Here is a 24,306-nt window from a genome sequence, read left to right as displayed (position 1 = left end):
GTTCAGCCGAAACGCATCAGTGAGTCCAGGATTTCCCTACCAACCTTCCTACCTTTGCTGGTTCACCATTGATTTTTAAATAAGTTGTCAATAAAATAAACTTTTAATTTGCTGGAAGTGCTCCTTTTCTTCTTTTTGTGTAAGGAAATTTCTAATTTTAGAGATGTTTTTAAAGTGGAAGCGGCAGACTTTAGCCAAGGACTGAATCTGAGGCGTGAAAGAGACATCTGAGTCAAGTGTGACCCCAAGACATCGGGCATTTCAGGTTGGGGTAATGATGGAGTTATCAACAGTTATAAAAAAATGGGGGGTGGAGATTTTGGAAGAAGGGGGGGATATAAGGAGCTCAATTTTGGAAAGATTTAGCTTGAGGTAGTGAGAGGGCATCCAAGATTAGATATGAGAGAGACAGTTAGTGACATGGATTAGCAAGGAAGGAGATAGCTCTAGTGCAGAGAGGTAGATTTTGGTGTCATCGGCATACAAATGATAATGAAACGTGTGGGACTTTATTAAGGAACCTAATGATGACGTGTAGATTGAGAAGAGAAGGGGACCATGGACAAAGCCTTGCGATACCCCAACAGAAAGAAGTAACAGGACAGAAGATACCCCAGAGAAGGCTGCACTAAAGGAACGGTTAGACAGATAGGAAGAGAACCACGAGAGAGCTGTGTTGCAGATGCCAAAGGAATGGAGGGTTTGGAGCAAAAGAGGGTGGTTTACAGTATCAAAGGCTGCAGACAGATCAAGGAGGATAAGCAGTGAGAAGTGGCCTTTGGATTTTGCTGTAAGTAGGTTGTTGGAAACCTTAACAACTGCTGTCTTTGTGGAGTGTAGGGGGCAAATTCCAGATTGCAGTGGATCAAGGAGGGAGTTTAATGTATGGAAATGGGATAGACGTGCATATACTAGCTTTTCAAGAAGCTTTGAGGCAAGAGGGAGTAGGGAAATAAGGTGGTAGTTGGAAGGGGAAGTTGGATCAAGAAAAGATTTTTTGAGGATAGGTGTGACCAGCGCATGTTTAAGAGATGAGGGAAATATACCAGTGCTGAGGGAAAGGTTGAAGATGTGTGTGAGTAATGGGGAAAGGGTAGGAGAGAGGGAGGGGAGTGGATAGTTTAAGGGCAGAAAATTCTTCCTCTGTAACAGGGCCAAAAGAGCTAATTTTTTGGCTAGGTAACAGGGCCAAAAGAGCTAAATTTTTAGCAATGTGGGTTTTGGATTATTGTGATATATTATTTGGGGTGGGGAGACCGGTAGTATGTTGAGAGCCAATTTTGTCGATTTTGTTGTTGAAGTAGCTGTCAAAATCTTGAGCTGAGAGAGAAGTTATAGTGAGAGGTGGGGATGGGGATGGGCGGAGAAGAGTATTGAATGTGGAAAACAGATGTTTTGGGTTTGAAGAAAGAATAAGAGATAAGAGTAGAGAAGTAATTTTGCTTATATAGATTAAGGGCAGAATAGTAAGATTTCAAGATAAACTTATAGTGAAGAAAGTCAGCTAAACTCTGAGATTTCCTCCAGTGTCGCTCAGAAGTATGGGAACATCTGCATAAGCTACCATGTCAGAGGAGTATGCCAGGGCTGAGGATGAGTGTATGATTTCCGACCTATGGTAGGTGGGGCTAGATTGTCAAGGACTGATGTAAGGGTGGAGTTATAGTGACAGATAGATTCATCAGGGCAGGAAAAGGAGGGGATGGAAGAGAGGAGAGGTTTGAGAGAGCTAGTGAGTTTTTGCTGATCTAATGACTTGATTCTTCTGTGAAGTTTGGTGTGAGGGGTAGAAGGATGGAGAGTTGTAGGGAGGGAAGTGATGTTACAAGTGAGGAAGTGATGGTCAGAAAGAGGAAAAGGGGAGTTTGTGAAGTTAGAGATAGTGCATCGATAGCTGAAAATCAGATCAAGGGAGTGATCATCTTTGTGAGTGGGAGAGTTAGTCCATTGTGACAGGCTGAAAGAGGAAGTGAGTTGCAGAAGTTGTTTTGCAGAGGAGGCAGTGGGATTATCAACAGGGAGGTTAAAGTTGCCAAGAATGAGGACAGGGGTATCTGAGGAAAGGAAACATTGTAGACAGGCGGAAAAGTAATCTAGAAATAGAGTTGAGGAGCCAGGGGTGCGGTATATGACTGCAACACGTATAGAGAGGAAAGAGAATAAGCAAATCATGTGTGTTTTGAATAAAGAAAATGTGAGGGAAGAGAAGGGCTCTATTTGTTGAAAGGTGCAACGAGAGGAAAGTAAAATACCAACACCACCTCCTTGTCTATTATTAGACCTAGGAGTGTGGCTTAAGTGGAAATCCCCATATGACAGTTCGGCAGAGGAAGCTGTCTCTGAAGGAGAAAGCTAGGTTTCTGTGAGAGCTAGAAGATTGAGAGAGTGGGAGATAAAGAGGTCATGAATAGAAGTTTTATAGTGCACAAGTGAAGGGGTTGGTGGCTGTAAATGCAAGATGAATAGGATTAGGGTTACCAGAGTTTTGTTTTTGAAGTCTATTGAAGTGCACACGTGGGTGTGCAGGGCAAGCAAGTAGTGGGGGACCAGGATTAGGGTAGATGTCACCAGCAGCTAGTATGAGCAAAAGGGAGAGTGACATGAGATGAGAAGCAGATTTGCAGTAATGTTTTTGTGATGAGGTGCAAGGGGGAGAGAGAGTCTTCAGGAATGTGTGAAGTTCATGAATACAAAAGCAAGGTAAGGTTAAGAGAGATAGGCTAATGAACAGTGCAGGTGGTGAGGGGGAAGAAGTAATAGAGTAAAGTAGTTTGTTAAAGAGGCAAAAGGTTGCAAAGAGGAATATAAAGATATTAAGCATTTTTACAAAATATTCAAACAGTGGTTACAATTTTGTATTATAACAGAACTGTCCTTATTCCTTGTCCAATCTTTGTTCAATTATTGTATAATTCTTTGCGCCTCACTTATAAATGTTCACTTGTATAAATCTTTGTGCTTAACTTATAAATGTTCACTTGTATAAATCTTTGTGCTTAACTTATAAATGTTCACTTGTATCATTCTTTGTGCTTAACTTATAAATGTTCACTTGTATCATTCTTTGTGCTTAACTTATAAATGTTCACTTGTATCATTCTTTGTGCTTAACTTATAAATGTTCACTTGTATAATTCTTTGCGCCTCACTTATAAATGTTCACTTGTATAAATCTTTGTGCTTAACTTATAAATGTTCACTTGTATAATTCTTTGTGCCTCACTTATAAATGTTCACTTGTATCATTCTTTGTGCTTAACTTATAAATGTTCACTTGTATAATTCTTTGTGCCTCACTTATAAATGTTCACTTGTATAAATCTTTGTGCTTAACTTATAAATGTTCACTTGTATAATTCTTTGTGCCTCACTTATAAATGTTCACTTGTATCATTCTTTGTGCTTAACTTATAAATGTTCACTTGTATAATTCTTTGTGCTTAACTTATAAATGTTCACTTGTATAATTCTTTGTGCCTCACTTATAAATGTTCACTTAAGAGATGTGAACAGATGATCTTACATTACTGCAATCTAAACCTGCAATGCTAACCCCTGCATTGCTTCCCCTTAGCAGTGTTAAATTTATAGGCCAGAGCATTCGGCTGATTGCAATAAATTAGGTAATGACATGATGAAAGACAGTCAAAAGGCCAATTGGGAAAGTTTGATTCAGGGTGAGATAATTAAAAATAACAGACAATAGAATTTGGGGGAGGCTGGAGTTATGCCATTAGTGAAATTATAAATTTAGGAATTATAACAAGTATTGACAAGGTTTGAACATCAAATAGAGAAAAAAAAATATCAGCAGAGTAAATACATAGACTACAGACACATACTAAAAGAGAGACTTGAAATACAAATGACACAGGAAACAGGGATTTTGGCAGGTGTTGAATGCAGGGAGTCAGGGACCCAATTCACATACCAAAAGATAGACTTGTAATACAAATGACACAGGAAAATGACGCAGTTTACCTAATTACCTGATTTTGTTTGTCACTGGCTTGAATCTCTTTGATGATTTTCTTATGTTTAAGTTTCAGTTGTTCCATATCGGTCACTATCTAAAATAAAATGTAATATAAAATACACTATAAAAAAATGACCTCATTAAAATAAAATACCAGCACTGAAACATAAATCAAGCCCATTCTTAAATAAGTATCATATCAATGTATTGTTTTAGAAATACATAAATAAATAAAAAATGTGCAATGGTTTATAAATAAGAGTATCACAGCAACTGACAAAATTAATTCTGACAACAGAGGTGCCAAATAGCGCTCACTTGATTTGATACTCCTGATATGTTGGGAGAAATCTAAACACTAATAGAATGGATCTTTTTTAAACATTTCAAAGCAAGACCTTGTAGAGCAAAGCTGGTATTCAGGATTGGTTGGGTCATGGGAAAACCCCCCATAGTTTTTATGGTCAAAATAAACCTCATATACATTTGACAGCTAATTTAATCTATTACCAACTGTCTGGAGACTCCAGTCACCTGTGAACCATAATTTATTGCTCATAATGTCTTGCTGGGTGTTTGGAACAACCAAATTTATTCTAATTCCCATTGCATGGCCAATAGAAAGCATCATTTAGAGGCAAAGGTAGAACTGCAAGTGTGTCAGGAAAAAAATGACTGCAAATACCTAATACTGCTCACTACTTTGGTTGCTAATAACAGCAGTTATTTATATAAAATGATTTAGTAGGGACATTTTACATGATTGCATGCACATCCTTTCACAATGATTCTTTAATGGCTGCTAAGGGTTGTGACCTTTTCTGAAAAAATAAATAATTGCATACTCATTAGCATACATTTGCATAAATAATTATACAGCATAAATCAGAACTAAAGCTGCTAAGACTGATTTTAGATGATCATTTGTTTGTAACTGGATTCCAATACACGTAAAGGAAGTTTGAACATGATAGCAATTTTATTTATTTATTTAAAGGGACAGTAAAGTCCAAATTAAACTTTCATAATTCAGATAGGGCATGTCATTTCCAATTTACTTTTATCATCAAATTGCTTTGTTCTCTTGTTATTCTTTGTTAAAAAATAAACCTAGGTAGGTTCATATAGTAATTTCTAAGCCCTTGAAGGCCGCCCCTTATCAGTGCATTTTGACAGTTTTTCACAGTTACAGGGCTTAAGTTCATGTGTGTCATATAGATAACATTGTACTCACTCCCATGAAGTTATTTATGAGTCAACACTGATTGGCTAAAATGCAAGTCTGTCAAAAGAACTGAGAAAAGGGGTCAGTCTGCAGAAGCTTAGATACAAGGTAATCACAGAGGTAAAAAGTATATTTGTATAACAATGTTAATTATGCAAAACTGGGGAATAGTAAACAAAATGATTATCTGTCTTTTTAAACAATAGCATTTTGGGTGTTTACTATCCCATTAATATTTATTTTCAGCTTTGACCTGAATCTTAAAAATACCTGCCATGTCAGTAAAATACCAGCTGAGTGGCAACTCTACTGTTATGTTGCTGCTACCTTATATTTAATTGCAGCTTCTAAAACTAGATGTAAATCAGATGTAACATTTGGAGATGAAGACAAATATGTTACTCTTTAAGGTGTACTATAACTGTAAGAGGTGGAGAGAAGTAATGTGAAAGCTACATATCTATAAAAGGCTGACAAGAAAATATCACATGAAAATCTCTGTGTTAAAAAGATGTTTTATCTCAAATTTCTTCATTTGCTGCATCCTTTTTTAAAGGGACTTTAAGCATAAATTCAGGATGCTTGTCCCAGGACATTCAGTGGAATATGTATCTGGCATCTACAGCACATCACCTAATTTCCCTCCTTACTTTAAATGGACATTAAACAATAAATAAATATTTGCTTGAATTATGTATTCAGAGCAATGATTACCCTGAGAATAATTTGTACATGTATTTTTAAATATGATGGGCCAGATTACAAGTGAAACACTGTTTAGCGCTTACGCTAGATCGCTAATTGCGCTAGAAGTAAATTTTGTGTGTGCGTCAGACTGTGCTCATATTATGAGTTGAAAGTAAAAAGTTTGCGCTCTTGCGCTAACCCAAAACAAGCAAATAGCTTCCTTTTTGCACGATAACCTAGTCCCCCATGGATGTCAATGGAGCAAAAAAAGTGGAAAAACACCATACTCACGCGCATATTCTCAAGTGCGCAATCCTGATCACATGTTCTCAAGTGCGCAAAATTGATTGCATATTCTCAAGAGCGCATTCCATCCTGATCGCATATTCTCAAGTGCGCAAACCTGATTGAATATTCTCAGGTGCGCAATCCTGATCGCATGTTCTCAAGTGTGCAAACCTGATTGCATATTCTCAAGTGTGCTAGCAATATCTATTTATAAATACATATAACATATTCTGCTATGTGCAGAACATTGGAAATATGTACAGTAAATACACAGTATAAATATTTATTAAATATGAATATTGCATAAAATATGAATGTTCATGTTTTCATATATTTATGTGTTTATATGTGTATATAGGTCTGTAAATACATATATACACATATAAATAAACACATCTGTAAACATATATATATACATATATATATATATATATATATATATATATATATATATATATATATATATATATATGTACAAATATATAAAGGATATATAGGTAGGTAAGTAATGGACCACCTGACTTACAAAAATATATGCAGGTGAACCAGTGATCGGAACTCATATAAAATTTGTATGACCAAAATAAGATAGGAAAAAAGATGAGTTAATCCAGCACTACTCATGTATAAACCAAATAATAAAATTGATATTAGTCTTGAAATGATCACAAAACAACTGCTGCTTAAGGTCAAACAAAGACAATTTATTAAATCAAAAAATCCTCAATGAGGAATAAAAATTTCAAGCATATATAGCATATAACAAAATAAAACAATCCTTAATACCCCCGGGGGTTAGATGACCAAAAATTAAGAAAGCTAAATTGCCGTACGTGTGCTGCTGTTAATAGTACAACATCCAGTAATCATCCTAAAAAAGGAATACAAAGTAACCAGCAGAACAATAACGGCAAGAAGGTTTCAAACTTAAAATTAGACAAAAATGCGATTATCAATGCATAACCCACAAGAAATCACATCAAGTTAAAGCATATGAACAAAATCGTAACAAATCAATTATGCATCAGCTGTGTAAATCAACCATTAATAGGTATATACAGTCCGTAAGTTAGTAACAGACATCCTATGTTACTGCCAAGCTCATGTGTTAATCAAAAGCAAAAGGATTCCCAAAGCGTAATGAAAAAAGCAGGGACAATCATTAATTGCATGTAGAAAAAGTCAGCTTATGTAACTAAGATCATGCACAACTTCCAAGTAGATTAAATGCAGCTGAATATATCCTTGAAATAGACTTGTTATGATAGGGTTAAGCAAGGAACACATGCATCTGTATATGGAGACACCATATGAGACCGGTATTGAAAGGCTCGAAAGCCCACAGCTCACAAAACTCAGCTTTACGCCTCTTGCTCACCAGACCAGGCAAGTATTCCGTAGGCGGTACCGAACTGCCCTTCCGTCTCCGTTTATCTCCAAACACGCTGCTCCGTCTAGCATGTAGTAACAGCAGGTCACACACCTCCCAGGTGGACAGCGGTTGACGTCCTCTACCTTCCTAGGTACGTCACCTTCACGCTACGTGTGTTTCACCCGTAATGAAATTACAAAGGGCTTTCTCAAGCGTCATGTGCTTTGTTGCATGGTTGCAACTTTTGTAGGGTAATGCTAATTGCTATTAGCTTCGGATCGCTTCCATATAAACAAAAAATAAAAGTTTTTTGAATCTTAAACAACATTATTAGAACATTATTTACATTTAGATACTATATATACATCTATCAAAATTCATAAATTTAGAGAGTGGGAGTAAGACATAATGACTATTGTACAGTTTATGCATCAATTTACTGTACTCATGACGACAAGATGAGTACATTTTTTACTTATTATATATTTTATTTAACCCAACAGCTTCAGATCATCAGTAAATATCTTTTATTATGGAGCACATAGAACCTAATATAGGAAATTAATAATTCCTTTTTAGAAAGTAGCTTACAATTAGTTTTTGTAGAGTACCATTAGGGAATTCATATTGAAAATCCATTTACATTCTGCCTTTAATAAGGCCTGATCTATATCCCCTCCTCTATCTTTAAAGTCTATAAGCTCTAAACCTATCCATTTAAAATCAGTATCAAGACTCTTATGGTATTCCTGAAAATGACGTGCAACTTCACTATTTTTAACATTTTCATTTAGGATATTCCTTCTATGTTCTTTTATCCTTTCATGTAATTCCCTATAGGTTTTACCTATGTAGAATTTCGGACATGAACAGTTTACCATATAAATTGCTCCAACACTTTTACAAGTTATGTGTCCCTTTATTTTAAAAGCTTTTCCTTCTAAGTTGACAATTTTGTTGTTTTTTATAATAAATTTACAGATAATGCATTTTTTGCAAATAAATGAACCATTCTCTTTTGCTTTCTTTCCCAACCAATTTTCTTTTGGCTTAATATTGACAAAATGACTCATTACCAACTTATCTTTTAATGAAGGGGCTTTTCTGGCTGTTAGAGAAGGGTATTCACCTACAATCTGTTTAACTTCTGGGTCAAAGTTAATAGACTCCAATGTTTTCTCAATATTGCTCTTACATCCTGCCATCTGTCATTGTAAACCGATGTATATCTTACAATTTGTTTTTTGTATTCTTTATCTTTGTAAAGTAAACTATCTCTGTCATTAATTTTGGCTCTCTTGTAACCTTCTTTTATACATTTATTTGAATAGCCTCTTGCTATGAATCTCTTTGTCTGATCTTCTGCTTGAATTTTGAATCCATCATCCATTGAGCAGTTTCTCCTATGCCTCAGAAACTGCCCAGTAGGGATGGATTCCACCTGATTTTTTGGGTGATGGCTACTTGCCAATAACAGGGTATTAGCGGAAGTAGGTTTCCTATAAGATTCAGTGATCAAAGTGTTACCATTCTTCCTAATTTTTAGGTTCAAAAAATGTCAATTCAACATCACTGTATTCATAGGTAAATTTGAGATTGAAGGAATTTTTATTTAACATTTGCATAAACAAATGTAATTCATTCACTGTTCCAGTCCATAAAAGGAGAACATCATCTATATAGCGGGCCCACAGGTCCACCATAGATTCATATTGAGCTGAGATATCTAAAATAGTATTTGCTTCCCACATGCCTAAATATAGACAGGCATACGTTGGGGCACAACATGCCCCCATCGCCATACCCATTAGCTGTCTATAATATTTCATATCAAAGAGGAAATAATTATGATCCAACATAAATCTTAAAAGTTGTAATACAAACGTTGTGTGTTTATCATACTTAGTGCCTCTTTGCTTCAAGTAGTATTCAATTGCCTGAATTCCCTGTTCATGGGGGATGCACGAATATAAAGCCTCTACATCTATAGAGACTAATAGAGTACTAGAATTCACACTAATATTATTCAGCTTTTTAAGGATATCTCTCGTGTCCTTGACATATGAAGGTAAAGATAGAAGATGAGGACGCAAACACCAGTCTATATACTTGCCCACATTTTCACATAAACCATTAATCCCTGCCACGATAGGTCTCCCTGGGGGATGTTGCTTATTTTTATGTAATTTAGGGATCGTATAAAAAGTAGGGATAACTGGGAATTCATTATTCATGTATTTATACTCATTATTTGTTATTGTTCCTTCTTTTAGAGCTTCTAACAAAATTCTATCCAGAGTCATTTTGTACTCAAAGGTCGGATCTTTTTTAATTAGTTCATACTGTGCTTTAATTTTTAACTGTCTAAGACATTCATTGACATAATTTTCTTTTTTGAGAACCACTACATTGCCAACCTTGTCTGAGGGCTTTATCTCAATAGTGTCATCAGTCATCAGATCATTTAGAGCATCACATTCTTCTTTTGACAAATTTTTATTGGAAATCAAATTTACATCCAGTATGAACTAATTAAAAAAGATCCGACCTTTGAGTACAAAATGACTCTGGATAGAATTTTGTTAGAAGCTCTAAAAGACACGAGAGATATCCTTAAAAAGCTGAATAATATTAGTGTGAATTTGAGTACTCTATTAGTCTCTATAGATGTAGAGGCTTTATATTTGTGCATCCCCCATGAACAGGGAATTCAGGCAATTGAATACTACTTGAAGCAAAGAGGCACTAAGTATGATAAACACACAACGTTTGTATTACAACTTTTAAGATTTATGTTGGATCATAATTATTTCCTCTTTGATAAGAAATATTATGAATACAGTGATGTTGAATTGACGTTTTTGGACCTAAAAATTAGGAAGAATGGTAACACTTTGATCACTGAATCTTATAGGAAACCTACTTCCGCTAATACCCTGTTATTGGCTAGTAGCTATCACCCAAAAAATCAGGTGGAATCCATCCCTATTGGGCAGTTTCTGAGGCATAGGAGAAAATGCTCAATGGATGATGGATTCAAAATTCAAGCAGAAGATCAGACAAAGAGATTCATAGCAAGAGGCTATTCAAATAAATGTATAAAAGAAGGTTACAAGAGAGCCAAAATTACTGACAGAGATAGTTTACTTTACAAAGATAAAGAATACAAAAAACAAATTGTAAGATATACATCGGTTTACAATGACAGATGGCAGGATGTAAGAGCAATATTGAGAAAACATTGGAGTCTGTTAACTTTAGACCCAGAAGTTAAACAGATTGTAGGTGAATACCCTTATCTAACAGCCAGAAAAGCCCCTTCATTAAAAGATAAGTTGGTAATGAGTCATTTTGTCAATATTAAGCCAAAAGAAAATTGGTTGGGAAAGAAAGCAAAAGAGAATGGTTCATTTATTTGCAAAAAAATGCATTATCTGTAAATTTATGATAAAAAACAACAAAATTGTCAACTTAGAAGGAAAAGCTTTTAAAATAAAGGGACACATAACTTGTAAAAGTGTTGGAGCAATTTATATGGTAACCTGTTCATGTCCGAAATTCTACATAGGTAAAACCTATAGGGAATTACATGAAAGGATAAAAGAACATAGAAGGGATATCCTAAATGAAAATGTTAAAAATAGTGGAGTTGCACGTCATTTTCAGGAATACCATAAGAGTCTTGATACTGATTTTAAATGGATAGGTTTAGAGCTTATAGACTTTAAAGATAGAGGGGATATAGATCAGGCCTTATTAAAGGCAGAATGTAAATGGATTTTCAATATGAATTCCCTAACACCTAACGGCCTAAATGAAGAGATTAATTATGCCCCCTTTCTCTAAATGCTATATCAAAAAGTTTTGTTTGAAAAATCTATCTTACAAAATCTATCTAAAAATTCTATCTTTAAACTATTTTAAAAATCTATCTATGTAATGGTACTCTACAAAAACTAATTGTAAGCTACTTTCTAAAAAGGAATTATTAATTTCCTATATTAGGTTCTATGTGCTCCATAATAAAAGATATTTACTGAGGATCTGAAGCTGTTGGGTAAAATAAAATATATAATAAGTAAAAAATGTACTCATCTTGTCATCATGAGTACAGTAAATTGATGCAGAAACTGTACAATAGTTGTTATGTCTTACTCCCACTCTCTAAATTTATGAATTTTGATAGATGTATATATAGTATCTAAATGTAAATAATGTTCTAATAATGTTGTTTAAGATTCAAAAAACTTTTATTTTTTGTTTATATGGAAGCGATCCGAAGCTTATACTTCACCTAATAGCAATTAGCATTACCCTATAAAAGTTGCAACCATGCAACAAAGCACATGACGCTTGAGAAAGCCCTTTGTAATTTAATTACGGGTGAAACGTGCGTAGTGTGAAGGTGACGTACCTAGGAAGGTAGAGGACGTCAGCCGCTGTCCACCTGGGAGGTGTGTGACCTGCTGTTACTACATGCTAGACGGAGCAGCGTGTTTGGAGATAAACGGAGACAGAAGGGCAGCTCGGTACCGCCTACGGAATACTGGCCTGGTCTGGTGAGCAAGAGGCGTAAAGCTGAGTTTTGTGAGCTGTGGGCTTTCGAGCCTTTCAATACCGGTCTCATATGGTGTCTCCATATACAGGACGCTTTGCAGATTTATTGAATACCTTTAAAGTTAGCTGCATGATGTCTGATGCATGTGTTCCTTGCTTAACCCTATCATAACAAGTCTATTTCAAGGATATATTCAGCTGCATTTAATCTACTTGGAAGTTGTGCATGATCTTAGTTACACAAGCTGACTTTTTCTACATGCAATTAATGATTGTCCCTGCTTTTTTCATTACGCTTTGGGAATCCTTTTGCTTTTGATTAACACATGAGCTTGGCAGTAACATAGGATGTCTGTTACTAACTTACGGACTGTATATACCTATTAATGGTTGATTTACACAGCTGATGCATAATTGATTTGTTACGATTTTGTTCATATGATTTAACTTGATGTGATTTCTTGTGGGTTATGCATTGATAATCGCATTTTTGTCTAATTTTAAGTTTGAAACCTTCTTGTCGTTATTGTTCTGCTGGTTACTTTGTATTCCTTTTTTAGGATGATTACTGGATGTTGTACTATTAACAGCAGCACACGTACGGCAATTTAGCTTTCTTAATTTTTGGTCATCTAACCCCCGGGGGTATTAAGGATTGTTTTATTTTGTTATATGCTATATATGCTTGAAATTTTTATTCCTCATTGAGGATTTTTTGATTTAATAAATTGTCTTCGTTTGACCTTAAAGGATTCCAAAACTTTAATATTGTAGGCACAACCTTACCATCCTTTTCTAATCACAAACGTTTATATTGGCAAAATTACCGACTCTTACAGCAAAACGATAGTTCATATAACTATAAAATGATATGTTATATTTTCATGGTGACGTCATTTAATCCAACCCTCTTTTATGGGCCGTTCCATAGCAAACTCCATCGCCAATCATAATGCGATCTATTGCATATCATTAAATGTTAATTTCGTCACTCAACGCATGCGCATTGTGACCCGCTGTCTGGCGCATGCGCATATGTTACCACATTTCATCACTCAACGCATGCGCATTGCGACCCGCTGTCTCGCGCATTGCAACCCGCTGTCTTGCGCATGCGCATATGTAGACACACAGCCTTAGAATGGTGTTGTAATAATGCTTGATGCTGTGTGATGTATGCAATGACGAGTCGGGAATATCGCACATGCGCAAAGCAACATCTGTCCGCCATCTTCATAACCTAGGTTATTGGTCACGATTGGAGAATGAGAAAGACTAGCCAGCAGTGGGTTCGGAAAACAATTAATTTTCAAAGTAAGGAATATAACAAACGCGAGAAATTGTAAACACAAAGCCAATTACAAATATTGTTAAAATATATTCATCTTGCAATTGGAGATTAGTTTTTATCACGGTTTAGTGTCCCTTTAAGCAGCAGTTGTTTTGTGATCATTTCAAGACTAATATCAATTTTATTATTTGGTTTATACATGAGTAGTGCTGGATTAACTCATCTTTTTTCCTTTCTTATTTTGGTCATATATATATATACATATTTAGACATGTGTATGTATGTATCTCTATGTTAAAGCCCTCTGCCTGCCTTTTTTTTTCTAACACCTGAGAACTCATTTCTTTGGGCACTTATCACTTTTTTTGTGCAATATTTTTATTTAATATATGTTTTATTAGATTGTGTAACTGTACTTTTAATGTATTTTTTATGTGTTTTGTGCAACTTTTTATTTTCGTGAAACAGTTAAAGGGACATAATACTCACAAACTTATGCAGTATAACTGTGAAATGCTGACAGGAAAATATCACCTGAGCATCTCTATGTAAAAATGAAAGATATTTTACCTCAATATTTCCTCAGGTCACCAGAGTAAGTTCTGTTTAAAAAGTTATAATTCAGCTGCTGCCCAGCTGCAGGTAAAAAAAATAAAAAAAATAAAGAAATGAACAGCAGCCAATCAGAATCAGCAGTGTTGAGGTCATGAACTCTTTTACTGTGATCTCATGAGATTTGACTTAACTCTCTTGACATTTCATAGTAAACTTCCTTAAACTGAATAGGGAAATAACATGAGTGTGCACAAGGCTCACTCCCTTGCCTGTCCCGGAAAAGGCATACTGATTTGCTGCTTAATGTGCTTTGCAATGGAGTTTGAATACTTAGGACATTTTGAGGTAAAATATCTTTCTTTTTTACATAGAGATGTTCAGGTGACATTTTCTAGTCATCTTTTTATAGCAATACTGCATTACTTTCAAATGTTTAAACACTTGGGTATCATGGCCCTTTATCCAGTTTAAAAGTCACAGTAATGATTCTAGTGTAATTTAACCTGTATGTAAACGATCGTGAAAACCCGATATCTCTTGCACGCAAACATTTGCGCTCCACTTGTAATCTGACCTTACAATAAAAATAATGAAAGTATATTGCAAAGTTGTTTATCTACATGTAATTAAACAATTTATATATAAGGAAGTTTCTATGAAATCTTGCAATGTTATGGTGTAAACTCATGAATTTACAGTAAAGCAAAGTGGTAACTGGTGAACTAGTGATGCTGTTTGGCTGTTGTTTTTTTCACCATGTAGAAGACATTAAAGAAAGTAACTGAATAATAACTGCTCTTATGGTCCTTATTGTAGTGAACTGAAGACATTTTGAGGGAACATCTTTCTTTTTTACATAGTGATGTTCAGGTGATATTTTCTAATCAGATTTTTAAATATATGCTGCATCACTTTCAAGTGATTTAGCATATGGGTGACATGTCCTTTAATAAACAAAAACCAAGCCAATCATACATTTCATTCTATATTCTAATCTTGAAGAGCAATACTATTTTTAAGCGTCTTTCTTGAATAGCAAATTAATATTTATATTTTGGGGCAAGTATATTTGAACTAGGAATTAAACATAACACATACCTTAGTAATGTAAAGCTTAGCTAGCTTGTATGGTATATAAGGCTGGCCTTCCATTGTCATACATTCAGTCAGATCTTCTGGATGCTTATAATTATTTAAGCATGCATTTCTAAAAGAGGTAATATCTGGAAAAAATACAGAAATATAAGCTTTATTATGTTATAATTTCCTGTATTTCATGCTATTTTATAGCATTAATAGTTTTTATTAAAATAAGTATCAATATAAAATTAAAATATTGGTTTAGGATACAAAAAACTAATCTCAGCAGACTATAAATTAGAGTTGAGTTGATATTTAATGAAATAGCAAGTGCTGCTTACAAAACATCAAACAATCTGTATATGTAATGTATATATGTATATGCATATGTATATATATATATATATATATATATATATATATATATATTTTTTTTTTTTTATTTTTTTTACTGTATATATATGTGTGTGTGTGTGTTTATATATATATATACACAAACACACACATATAAATAGATAGATAGATAGATAGATAGATAGATAGATAGATAGATAGATAGATAGATAGATAGATGATAGATAAAGGAATAAAATGCACTCTCTGGTTTCTACAAATTTCACCAAGCTTTACTGTGTGACATTTCAAGGTTTTCACCCCTTCCTCAGACACAAGACACAGTGAACAATGAAACAATATATAGACATACATAAGCCCCTCCCCACAGTGCTTCACCAATAACATCTGAGCCTAATAGCATTTCAATAAATTTGCGAATTGCCATTAGCCATATGCTGGTCCAGTATTAAACCACTAAAATATCCCAATAAAACACATGTGACATTCAAATATATACACATCTATGTACAGAAATTGTGGTAGTAATGTGTATACGTGCATGTGACTACTTATATACATGTGTAGACCCTGGCTATAGATCATGTAATGCTAATTGCAAAGCTGGGAATAAGTGGGAATAAGCTAGGATAAGGCAGAATGAAGAATTTATACCCATATTACTGTACTTGAAACTAATCAGGCGAGACTCAGTGTGTAAAAGTACGTAACATAATGTGTCTGTATTCACATATAGGATACCTGTACTCGCCATGCATTCATAGTGTAAAAAGCCCAGGATGCCATCCATATAATTACACAGGCATTCCTCATCAGCTGTTTTCGAGGGCTGGAGGGGATGGGGCTTAGACGGAGTGATCATATGCATCCAGGCAGTGACGCCCAGCAGAGTAGCCAATAGCCGAGTGGCTGAGATGCACAATGTGTGTATTTGTAAACACTAGTAGCTGTCAATGCGGGCAATGGACCTGTCATGTAACCAGAGATCCCTAGGTTTAGATTTAAATGCCACTCGTAATACCCTATTCTAAGGAAAACTAATGTGTAGTGGAAGAGATAGTGGAGGTCAAAAGTTGTATCATGCCACCCGCATACTACCACACATAAGTACATACTATTCAAATACACTCGGCACACAATCTGGACACAGTATAATTGAACACTAAAATGTACAGAGATCCTATTATACAATGAACAGTGATGTATACATCCCTAATATGCATCTGGAGATATTTAATAGAACAGTATACAGACAATCATATATATATGTCATTGTATGTTACAGTATCATTCTAATAAGTGCATCCTATATGTGAAAAAGAATTATGGTGGGTTGAAGTAACCCCCCAAAAAAGAGAATACACATGTAGCACTCAAGAGCTGTATGTAAATATATAACGGTCAACTATTATGGAATGGATATTAGTTATTCATAACAGTTTGGTTGGTGGCATAAGGGGGGAAGAGGAGGGGGGAGTGAAGAATATTAGTTAAAATGTAACTTTTATTGTGATAATGCTACTAAAATATGGGAAACAAAAACTAGATTAAAAACACACACAATATATGTACTGGTTGTATTCAGACTCATATGTACATATATACTGATGAGTTGGTCGTATTGGGGTCGAGTTTGGATCAAAGTAGAGTTATAAAAATTGACTAAATGGATGGAAAATATTATATGCCATGCCAGTAAGTATATTGAATCAACAAAAAATATATATTTAGACAGTAAATTGGTATAATGATATATCAGATTGCAACAAATTGATTAGTTGCAACTATAAAATATGGTATTGTGTCACCATTGTTGTGAGAATATATATCAAAGTTATACCTGATGTATGCAAAGAATAAATTCTTATATGGTGAGTATTACCTATACTGTCTGTTAATAATCTGCAGATTGCACTTGTATATGGGCAATAATTTGCCTTACTGATATTTTGTTGGAACAAATGTATCAATGATCGTTTGTAATTTGGTTGTTTTTCTACTGAGTAGTAGCAACAGTGATTCAATTGTTTTTACTGAGTAATAGCAACAATGCTGCAGCAGTATAACTATTCACACAAGGTATGTCAAGTTTTTCAAGAACATATATCAAAACTGCAATTGAATCGTTATAATGCAGCTATAATATATATATATGAATCTTATGTTCTATGAAAATGTATTGTAATAGTACCTTGTATAAAAATATACTTAGTTGTAATTATTTTGTATGTTATCTAGCTCATATACCAGCGTTTCAGCTTGTATATGAAAAATAGTAACAGCATAAATATAATGTTGAGAAATAGGGTTTGTGTATTTCACATGAAGGGGTTAAGTTAACAAAGTGAAAAAAAGGGGGAAGGAGGGGGGTTTCTTTAATTATTGGAGGATATGTTAATCCAAAGTAAGTAATTTGAGCTCATATGTATTAAGAGGCTTTGGAGATTTGAGCAAGATTTTTACAATTTATTATACTATATTATTTTGAGATTGGTTGGAACTTTTAAATTTGTATATCTCATTATCATATTAACAAACTTCTGATTTACTCTAAATATGGCTGAGTAATGTTATGGTATCATTGCATAGCGTTAATATATTAACAAATTTGTATGTTGTGTTGCTTAGAGATTTAACAAACAACTTCCGTGCTTTATTAGATGAAACCCAACACTATTACACTATCTGTGCATATAAGATTGTATCCACAAATTGATATACTATGTTGCTGATAGATTTGATAACCAACTTCTGTAATTATCAAAATAACGCCTGACACTATTGTCCTATCTGTGCATGATTTAGTTGTATCAACAGACTGTTGTTATCTTCAGTGTTTAACTCAGTTATGTTGTTCAATTTCGAATAACAGTATTGTTATATACAGTTGTGCCTAGCATGGCTTTAACAGGTTAATATCATTGTGTTTACAACTTCGACTGTATTGATCAGCTGAAGTTGAATGTTTATAACAACTATATGATCTGTACGTAAGAATTTAATTTTAACAGAGTTTAGTCCCCTAGAGTAATAACATTACACAATTTGGCTTAATCTATCATTATGTTTGCAACTTTCGCTATCATGATCAGCTGAAGTTGGATATATATAACAACTATATGATCTGTACAATAGAATTAAACGTTGATGGAGTTTAGTTCTCCTGCGTGCTAACATTACACTGTTTAGCTCAATTTACACCCCATTGACCGATCAGTTTTGCATTGGCAAAGAGGATTAGAATATAAAGTATGTTAGTCGAATATTGTGGCTTATTAAAAATGTGGGAGTTCCCATTAACTCCTAACTAGGTCCCAAACATGTTTAGCCATCTAGCACGGCTTTTTCAAAGGGCATCCTATATGTATATGTGCACAAATCTACTAGAAAGAGATATGACAAAGTACTGCATCTACATCACTAGCCAAAAACAGTAATTCGGGTGAAGTTATTGCTTTTTTGAGCAATAGAAAGAGAAAACAAAAAATTAAAGAAAAGGAAATGTTAAAAAGATTATCCTCGGTATATAACAAGTATCTTGAGGAATCAAATAGCACCAACTGGCAACATTTTATAGATGCAAAGGAGGCTAGGGACATTTGGCTTCTTAATAAAACTACCCAAGAAGAACTTAGGAGGTCAGCAAAATTTCACAGACATGGAAATAAAACAGGGAAATTCCTAGCCAACTTGGTAAGGAGAGCAAAAGGACATAATCATGTTGGTGGGATAATGACAAATGGGAAGATAGAACATAAGACGAAAGACATTTTAAAATTGTTTAAAGAATATTATCAAAAGGTCTATAGTTTGGGAGAATTGAACCTTGAAAATAAGGGTGATTTCTGGGCTAAGATAACAAAACCAAAATTTGAGGAAATAGAAAGAAACAAACTTATTCAACCAATCTTAGAAGAAGAAGTTAGCAATGCCATCAAGAAGCTAAAAAAATAACAAAGCTCCCGGCCCAGACCTATTACCTAATGAGTATTACAAATTACTAATAGAGGGTATAGTTCCAACCTTAACTGTATTGTTTAACCAATACTTTATAAAAGGGAAAGAAATGTCATCTCATTTCACGGCATCTTGGACTACGTTAATCTTAAAACCTGATAAAGATTCTATACTGATGGAATCATATAGACCCATATCCTTGTTAAACTCGGATTACAAAATCCTAACAGGCATTATCGCAAACAGACTTCAGGCAGTATTAAAATCTATTATTCATATTGATCAGACGGGCTTTATGGTAGGAAGAAACTCCGCCTCTAATTTACGAAAACTGTTTTTAGTGCTAGATTCTACGAAAAGTGAAAAACATTTTCAAAAACATAAAAATAAAAACAAAAGAGGGGACAGACCTAGTTTAGCTATACTCTCCCTAGATGCACAGAAAGCTTTTGACTCAGTGGAATGGGACCATTTATTCACCTCAATGTTAGAGTTTGGGTTCCCAGAAACTATAATACAGTTGGTTAAAAATATTTACAGAAAACCATGTACTACAATTTTGGTGAATGGCTAGGTATCAAAAAACCTCTTGTTAGAGAGAGGCACTAGACAGGGTTGTCTTCTCTCACCACTATTATTCAATGTAGTTATAGAGCCACTAGCTATAATGTTAAGAGAAAGAATACAGGGCATAATGGTGGGCAATTATGAGAGTAAAGTTTCCCTTTATTCAGATGACCTATTGTTATACGTTCGTAATCTTAAAGTTAATATTCCATAAATACTGGAAATAATAAAGATTTTAGTACCTTTTCAGGCTATAAGATTAACATAGGTAAATCTGAATTGATGATACTAAGGGAAGATAAAGATTGGAGCCCAGGAAATCATTTTAAGCTAGCTTGCGAGAGTATAAGGTACTTAAGAATCTTAATCTCAACTCAAGAGGACTTATTGTATAGTTTAAATTATACACCCCTGATTAGGAAATTAAAAGAAGATTTAAAAGCTTGGTCTAAATTACCTCTATCAGTCACTGGCAGGGTCAATACATTTAAAATGATAATGTTTCAAAAAATATTGTATTTAATTCAAAACATTCCCATCCCGATGTCAAAGAAAGACATCAGAGAGATCTTGGTGGCGGTAAGGCAATTCATATGGAATAATAAAAAACCAAGAATAGCTATGAATAAATTATACCTACAAAGAGATATGGGTGGATTAGCTCTCCCAAACTTGGAACATTATAACTGGATAATGTTAAGTAGGGTAGTGGTAGAATGGATAACAGGGGTCTCGTACTTTACAATCCCAGAAATTGAAAGGAATTTTTGTATGCCACATAACTTGTTGAATCTGATACACTGCCCATGGCGAAGACTGCCAACAAATATTAAAAATATAAAAACTATTATAAATCCTATTATAGCTTGGCAGAAGCTGTGTAATAACTTAGGAATAGAATATAAGATGTCCAAATATCTATTAACACAAAATAACTTATCTTTCCCAATGGGCTTTAATTCTACCGTTTTTCAAAGCTGGGGCCTAAAGGGTTATTATTTTTTTGCAAGTACTAGATAAAGAAAGAAAGACGGTTAAATCATTTGACTCTTTGAAAACTGATTTCCATATAGAAAATAGAGATTTTTTCGCCTATCTCCAGGTCAGGCATTATGCTCAACAACTGATCAGGGATAACAGGTGGAATTGGGGATGGGAGAAAATTGAATCATGGATAAAAATGGTTATGCACGGAGTATATTCAATCTCACCCTGGTATAAACTCATCTCGGTTAAAGAAGGTCAAAATAACCTAGATAATATAACGAATAGATGGAGTCCCTTCATCACTGAGTTAGCCGAGTCTAATGAAAAGATAAGAGAGTCAATCTCCCAAGTGGCTAAAACAACAATATCCGAAACCTGGAGAGAAGCGCACTTAAAGTTACTATACCGTACTTACTATACGCCAGAGAGGGGTGCAAAGTGGGGTAATACACAATTTAATAAATGTCCTAAATGCAGTCAAATTGAAACTGATTTAATACATATGATTTGGGAGTGCCCCCTAATCAGACAATTCTGGCTTAAAATTGAGTTTTGGCTACACAAAATACTAAGGAGATCTAGTAACTTTAAATTAGAACATATAGTACTCTTATTAAGGATCAAAGAATGGGGGGAAGACTGGAGATTCATAAATATTTCAATACTTGAGGCTAGAAGTATAATCTTTAGAAATTGGAAGAATAGTAAAAAACCTAATTTCATAGTCTGGAAAAATTTCCTGATAAAACAAGCTATTATTGAACAATTTGATATTCAAGAATATATATGAACAATTTGAAGAATATATATGAACAATTTGATATTAGAGAATATAGGAAGAAATGGGAAAAATTGATACATTCACTCCCAAATACTATACAAGAACAATTTTGGTACTCTTTTAGGAAAACAGTCGAAACTTAAGGTGAGGCTGTAGTGCGAGTGGCGTGGGGGCCGGGAGAGAGATTATACTTATATATTTTTTATTTTTTATTTTTTTTTTGTTTGTTAGTTTGTTTGTTTTGTTTTGGTTTAGGGTATGATGATGATATGAGGGAATAAAATATCTTAATATAAGTACAGAATGTAGGATGACTTACACCGTATTAAATAATGATGGATAAAAAGTAAGCTCTAGGGTTAATTCACAAGGGCTTAGGTTATTTATGGCGGGAATTGGTTTAACACCTTGCATGGTGAAAAGCTGCCCTGAATGAGAGGCTATTCATTTGTTGTTTATTGTTCACATACGTTAAAGCACCCTGCGAGGTGAAAGGTAAGCCCAATTGAGAGGCCATGTATTTATATTTTTGGATTATAAATAAAATATTTAAATAAAGAATTAAACGTTGATGGAGTTTAGTTCTCCTGCGTGCTAACATTACACTGTTTAGCTCAATTTACACCCCATTGACCGATCAGTTTTGCATTGGCAAAGAGGATTAGAATATAAAGTATGTTAGTCGAATATTGTGGCTTATTAAAAGTGCGGGAGTTCCCATTAACTCCTAACTAGGTCCCTAACATGTTTAGCCATCTAGCACGGCTTTTTCAAAGGGCATCCTATATGTATATGTGCACAAATCTACTAGAAATTGTGTGTCATAAACAAAAGAGATATGACAAAGTACTGCATCTACATCACTAGCCAAAATAAAGCATGAAAACATTATAATAACCATTACAATAAATAAAGGAAATGAAGTAGATTACATAAAGCAGTGCCAATCAATATTGGCATTTAGACCTTTAGGATACAATGTATCCAGTCTAAAAATCCATCTGGCCTCAACCTGTAGCAACTTCTTTTTCCTGTCACCTCCTCGACTGAGAGGGGGGACATGTTCTATTAGTATGAATCTTAGGTCCTTGGCAGTGTGTTGGGCTTCTAAGAAATGTCTTGCGACAGGTTGATCAGTCTTCTTAATATCCAAAGCTGCCCTGATCGCACTCTGATAATTTGCCATTCTCTTCCTAATATCGTCATCAGTCTTTCCCACATAGTATTTCCCACACACACAGCTCAATAAATAAACTTGGTTGAGCTTTTTTATGTAGTGTCGCATTCTGTACTGTTTGGTTTTATGGGGGTGCCTAAATGTAGAACCTTGTATCAGGGCATTACAAGTTGTACAGCTAGTATCCTTGTTTCTTTGTCCTTAGCCAATGTTTCTGCTTGTAGCAGTGTATTGGGTTAGTTTTCATCAGGAGATCTTTTAAATTGCTTTTTCTTCTATATACCATTCTTGGTACTGTGGTCTCTGTAAATGGTAGAGTGGTGTCAGTTTGTAGTACCCACCAGTTCTTTTTTTTATACTACCCGCCAGTACATGGGATGTGGGTCCAAAGGTAGTAGTCACCGTAACCCTCTCATCTGTGTTCCGTACCCCCTTGCCAGCGAGTACAGATTCTTGATCCATTTTAATGACTTCCTCCTTAACTGAATTTATCAGTGGTTTTGCGTATCTTCTCTTAAGGAATCTCTCTGACATTTCTTGTACTTGTATGGATGCCTTTTCTGGTAATATGTTATTCCTCATAACTCTGGTCAGTTGAGCCTTAGGAATGGCCCTGATCAATGACCTAGGATGATTGCTGGTTGCTAGAATGATTGAGTTGCGGTCAGTAGACTTTTGATATAGAGTTGTAGCCAGTTTAGTGTCATTCTTGAATATCCTCAAATCCAAAAAATCAATATTGTCAACACTATACATCAGTTTCAATTTCACTGGCATTGTCATGGTATTGAGTTCTGAAACCCACCTTTCAAGTGTGTTGTCCTGTCCATTCCAGATAAGGAAAATATCATCGCTGTATCTTTTATAAAATGATACGCTTGAATTTTCATATACCTTCATCACCGTTGCTTCATTATCAGCCATATAGAGATTGGCATATGAAGGGGCCATACTCGAGCCCATGGCAGTACCCATAAGTTGTATGTAGAAGGTGGTTTTCAAAGTGGAAATAATTGTGCATTAAGCACAAGTGGAGAATTCTGCAAATATATTCAGGTTCTGGACCGACATAAGGATGTTTTAGTAGTGCCTTTTCCACTGCAGTTACTCCATCAGAGTGTGGAATGATGGTATATAAACTGTTTACATCCATCATTACCAGCAAATGTGAAGGTCCCAATTCAGATGTGTTGGCAATCAGTTGTATCATATCAGAAGAGTCTTTGATGTAGGAATCCATCCTTCCCACTAAGGGTTGCAGAAAGTGATCAACCCATATAGATAGTGTCTGGAATAACGAGCCCCTTGCCGATACGATCGGTCTTCCTGGTGGTTTAGGATGAACAGTGTGCCTCCCTTGTCAGCCAGTCTGATGATGATACTAGGATCCTGGGCTAGATCAACGATAGCCAATCTTTCTTCAGCAGAGATACTCTGTTTAGCCTTGACGTT

General features: G+C 34.8%; 1 protein-coding gene across 1 annotated transcript in view; it reads right to left on the bottom strand.

Moving 5' to 3' along the window:
- Nucleotides 1-16,139, bottom strand: part of LOC128647190 (uncharacterized) — a 106,499-nt gene extending 90,360 nt beyond the window's left edge. The window contains exons 1-3 of the mRNA XM_053699974.1: nucleotides 16,127-16,139; nucleotides 15,050-15,174; nucleotides 3,990-4,070 (exon numbers count right to left, since the gene is read on the bottom strand). Of these exons, the coding sequence (XP_053555949.1) occupies nucleotides 3,990-4,070; nucleotides 15,050-15,174; nucleotides 16,127-16,139 (219 nt within the window). The remainder of the gene's footprint in view (nucleotides 1-3,989; nucleotides 4,071-15,049; nucleotides 15,175-16,126) is intronic.
- Nucleotides 16,140-24,306: the final 8,167 nt, after the last annotated feature.

The sequence above is a fragment of the Bombina bombina genome, chromosome 2 (assembly GCF_027579735.1).
Source record: "Bombina bombina isolate aBomBom1 chromosome 2, aBomBom1.pri, whole genome shotgun sequence".
Taxonomy (NCBI): domain Eukaryota; kingdom Metazoa; phylum Chordata; class Amphibia; order Anura; family Bombinatoridae; genus Bombina; species Bombina bombina.
The sequence above is the reverse complement of the archived record's forward strand: the minus strand, read 5'-3'. Positions and strand labels throughout refer to the sequence as shown.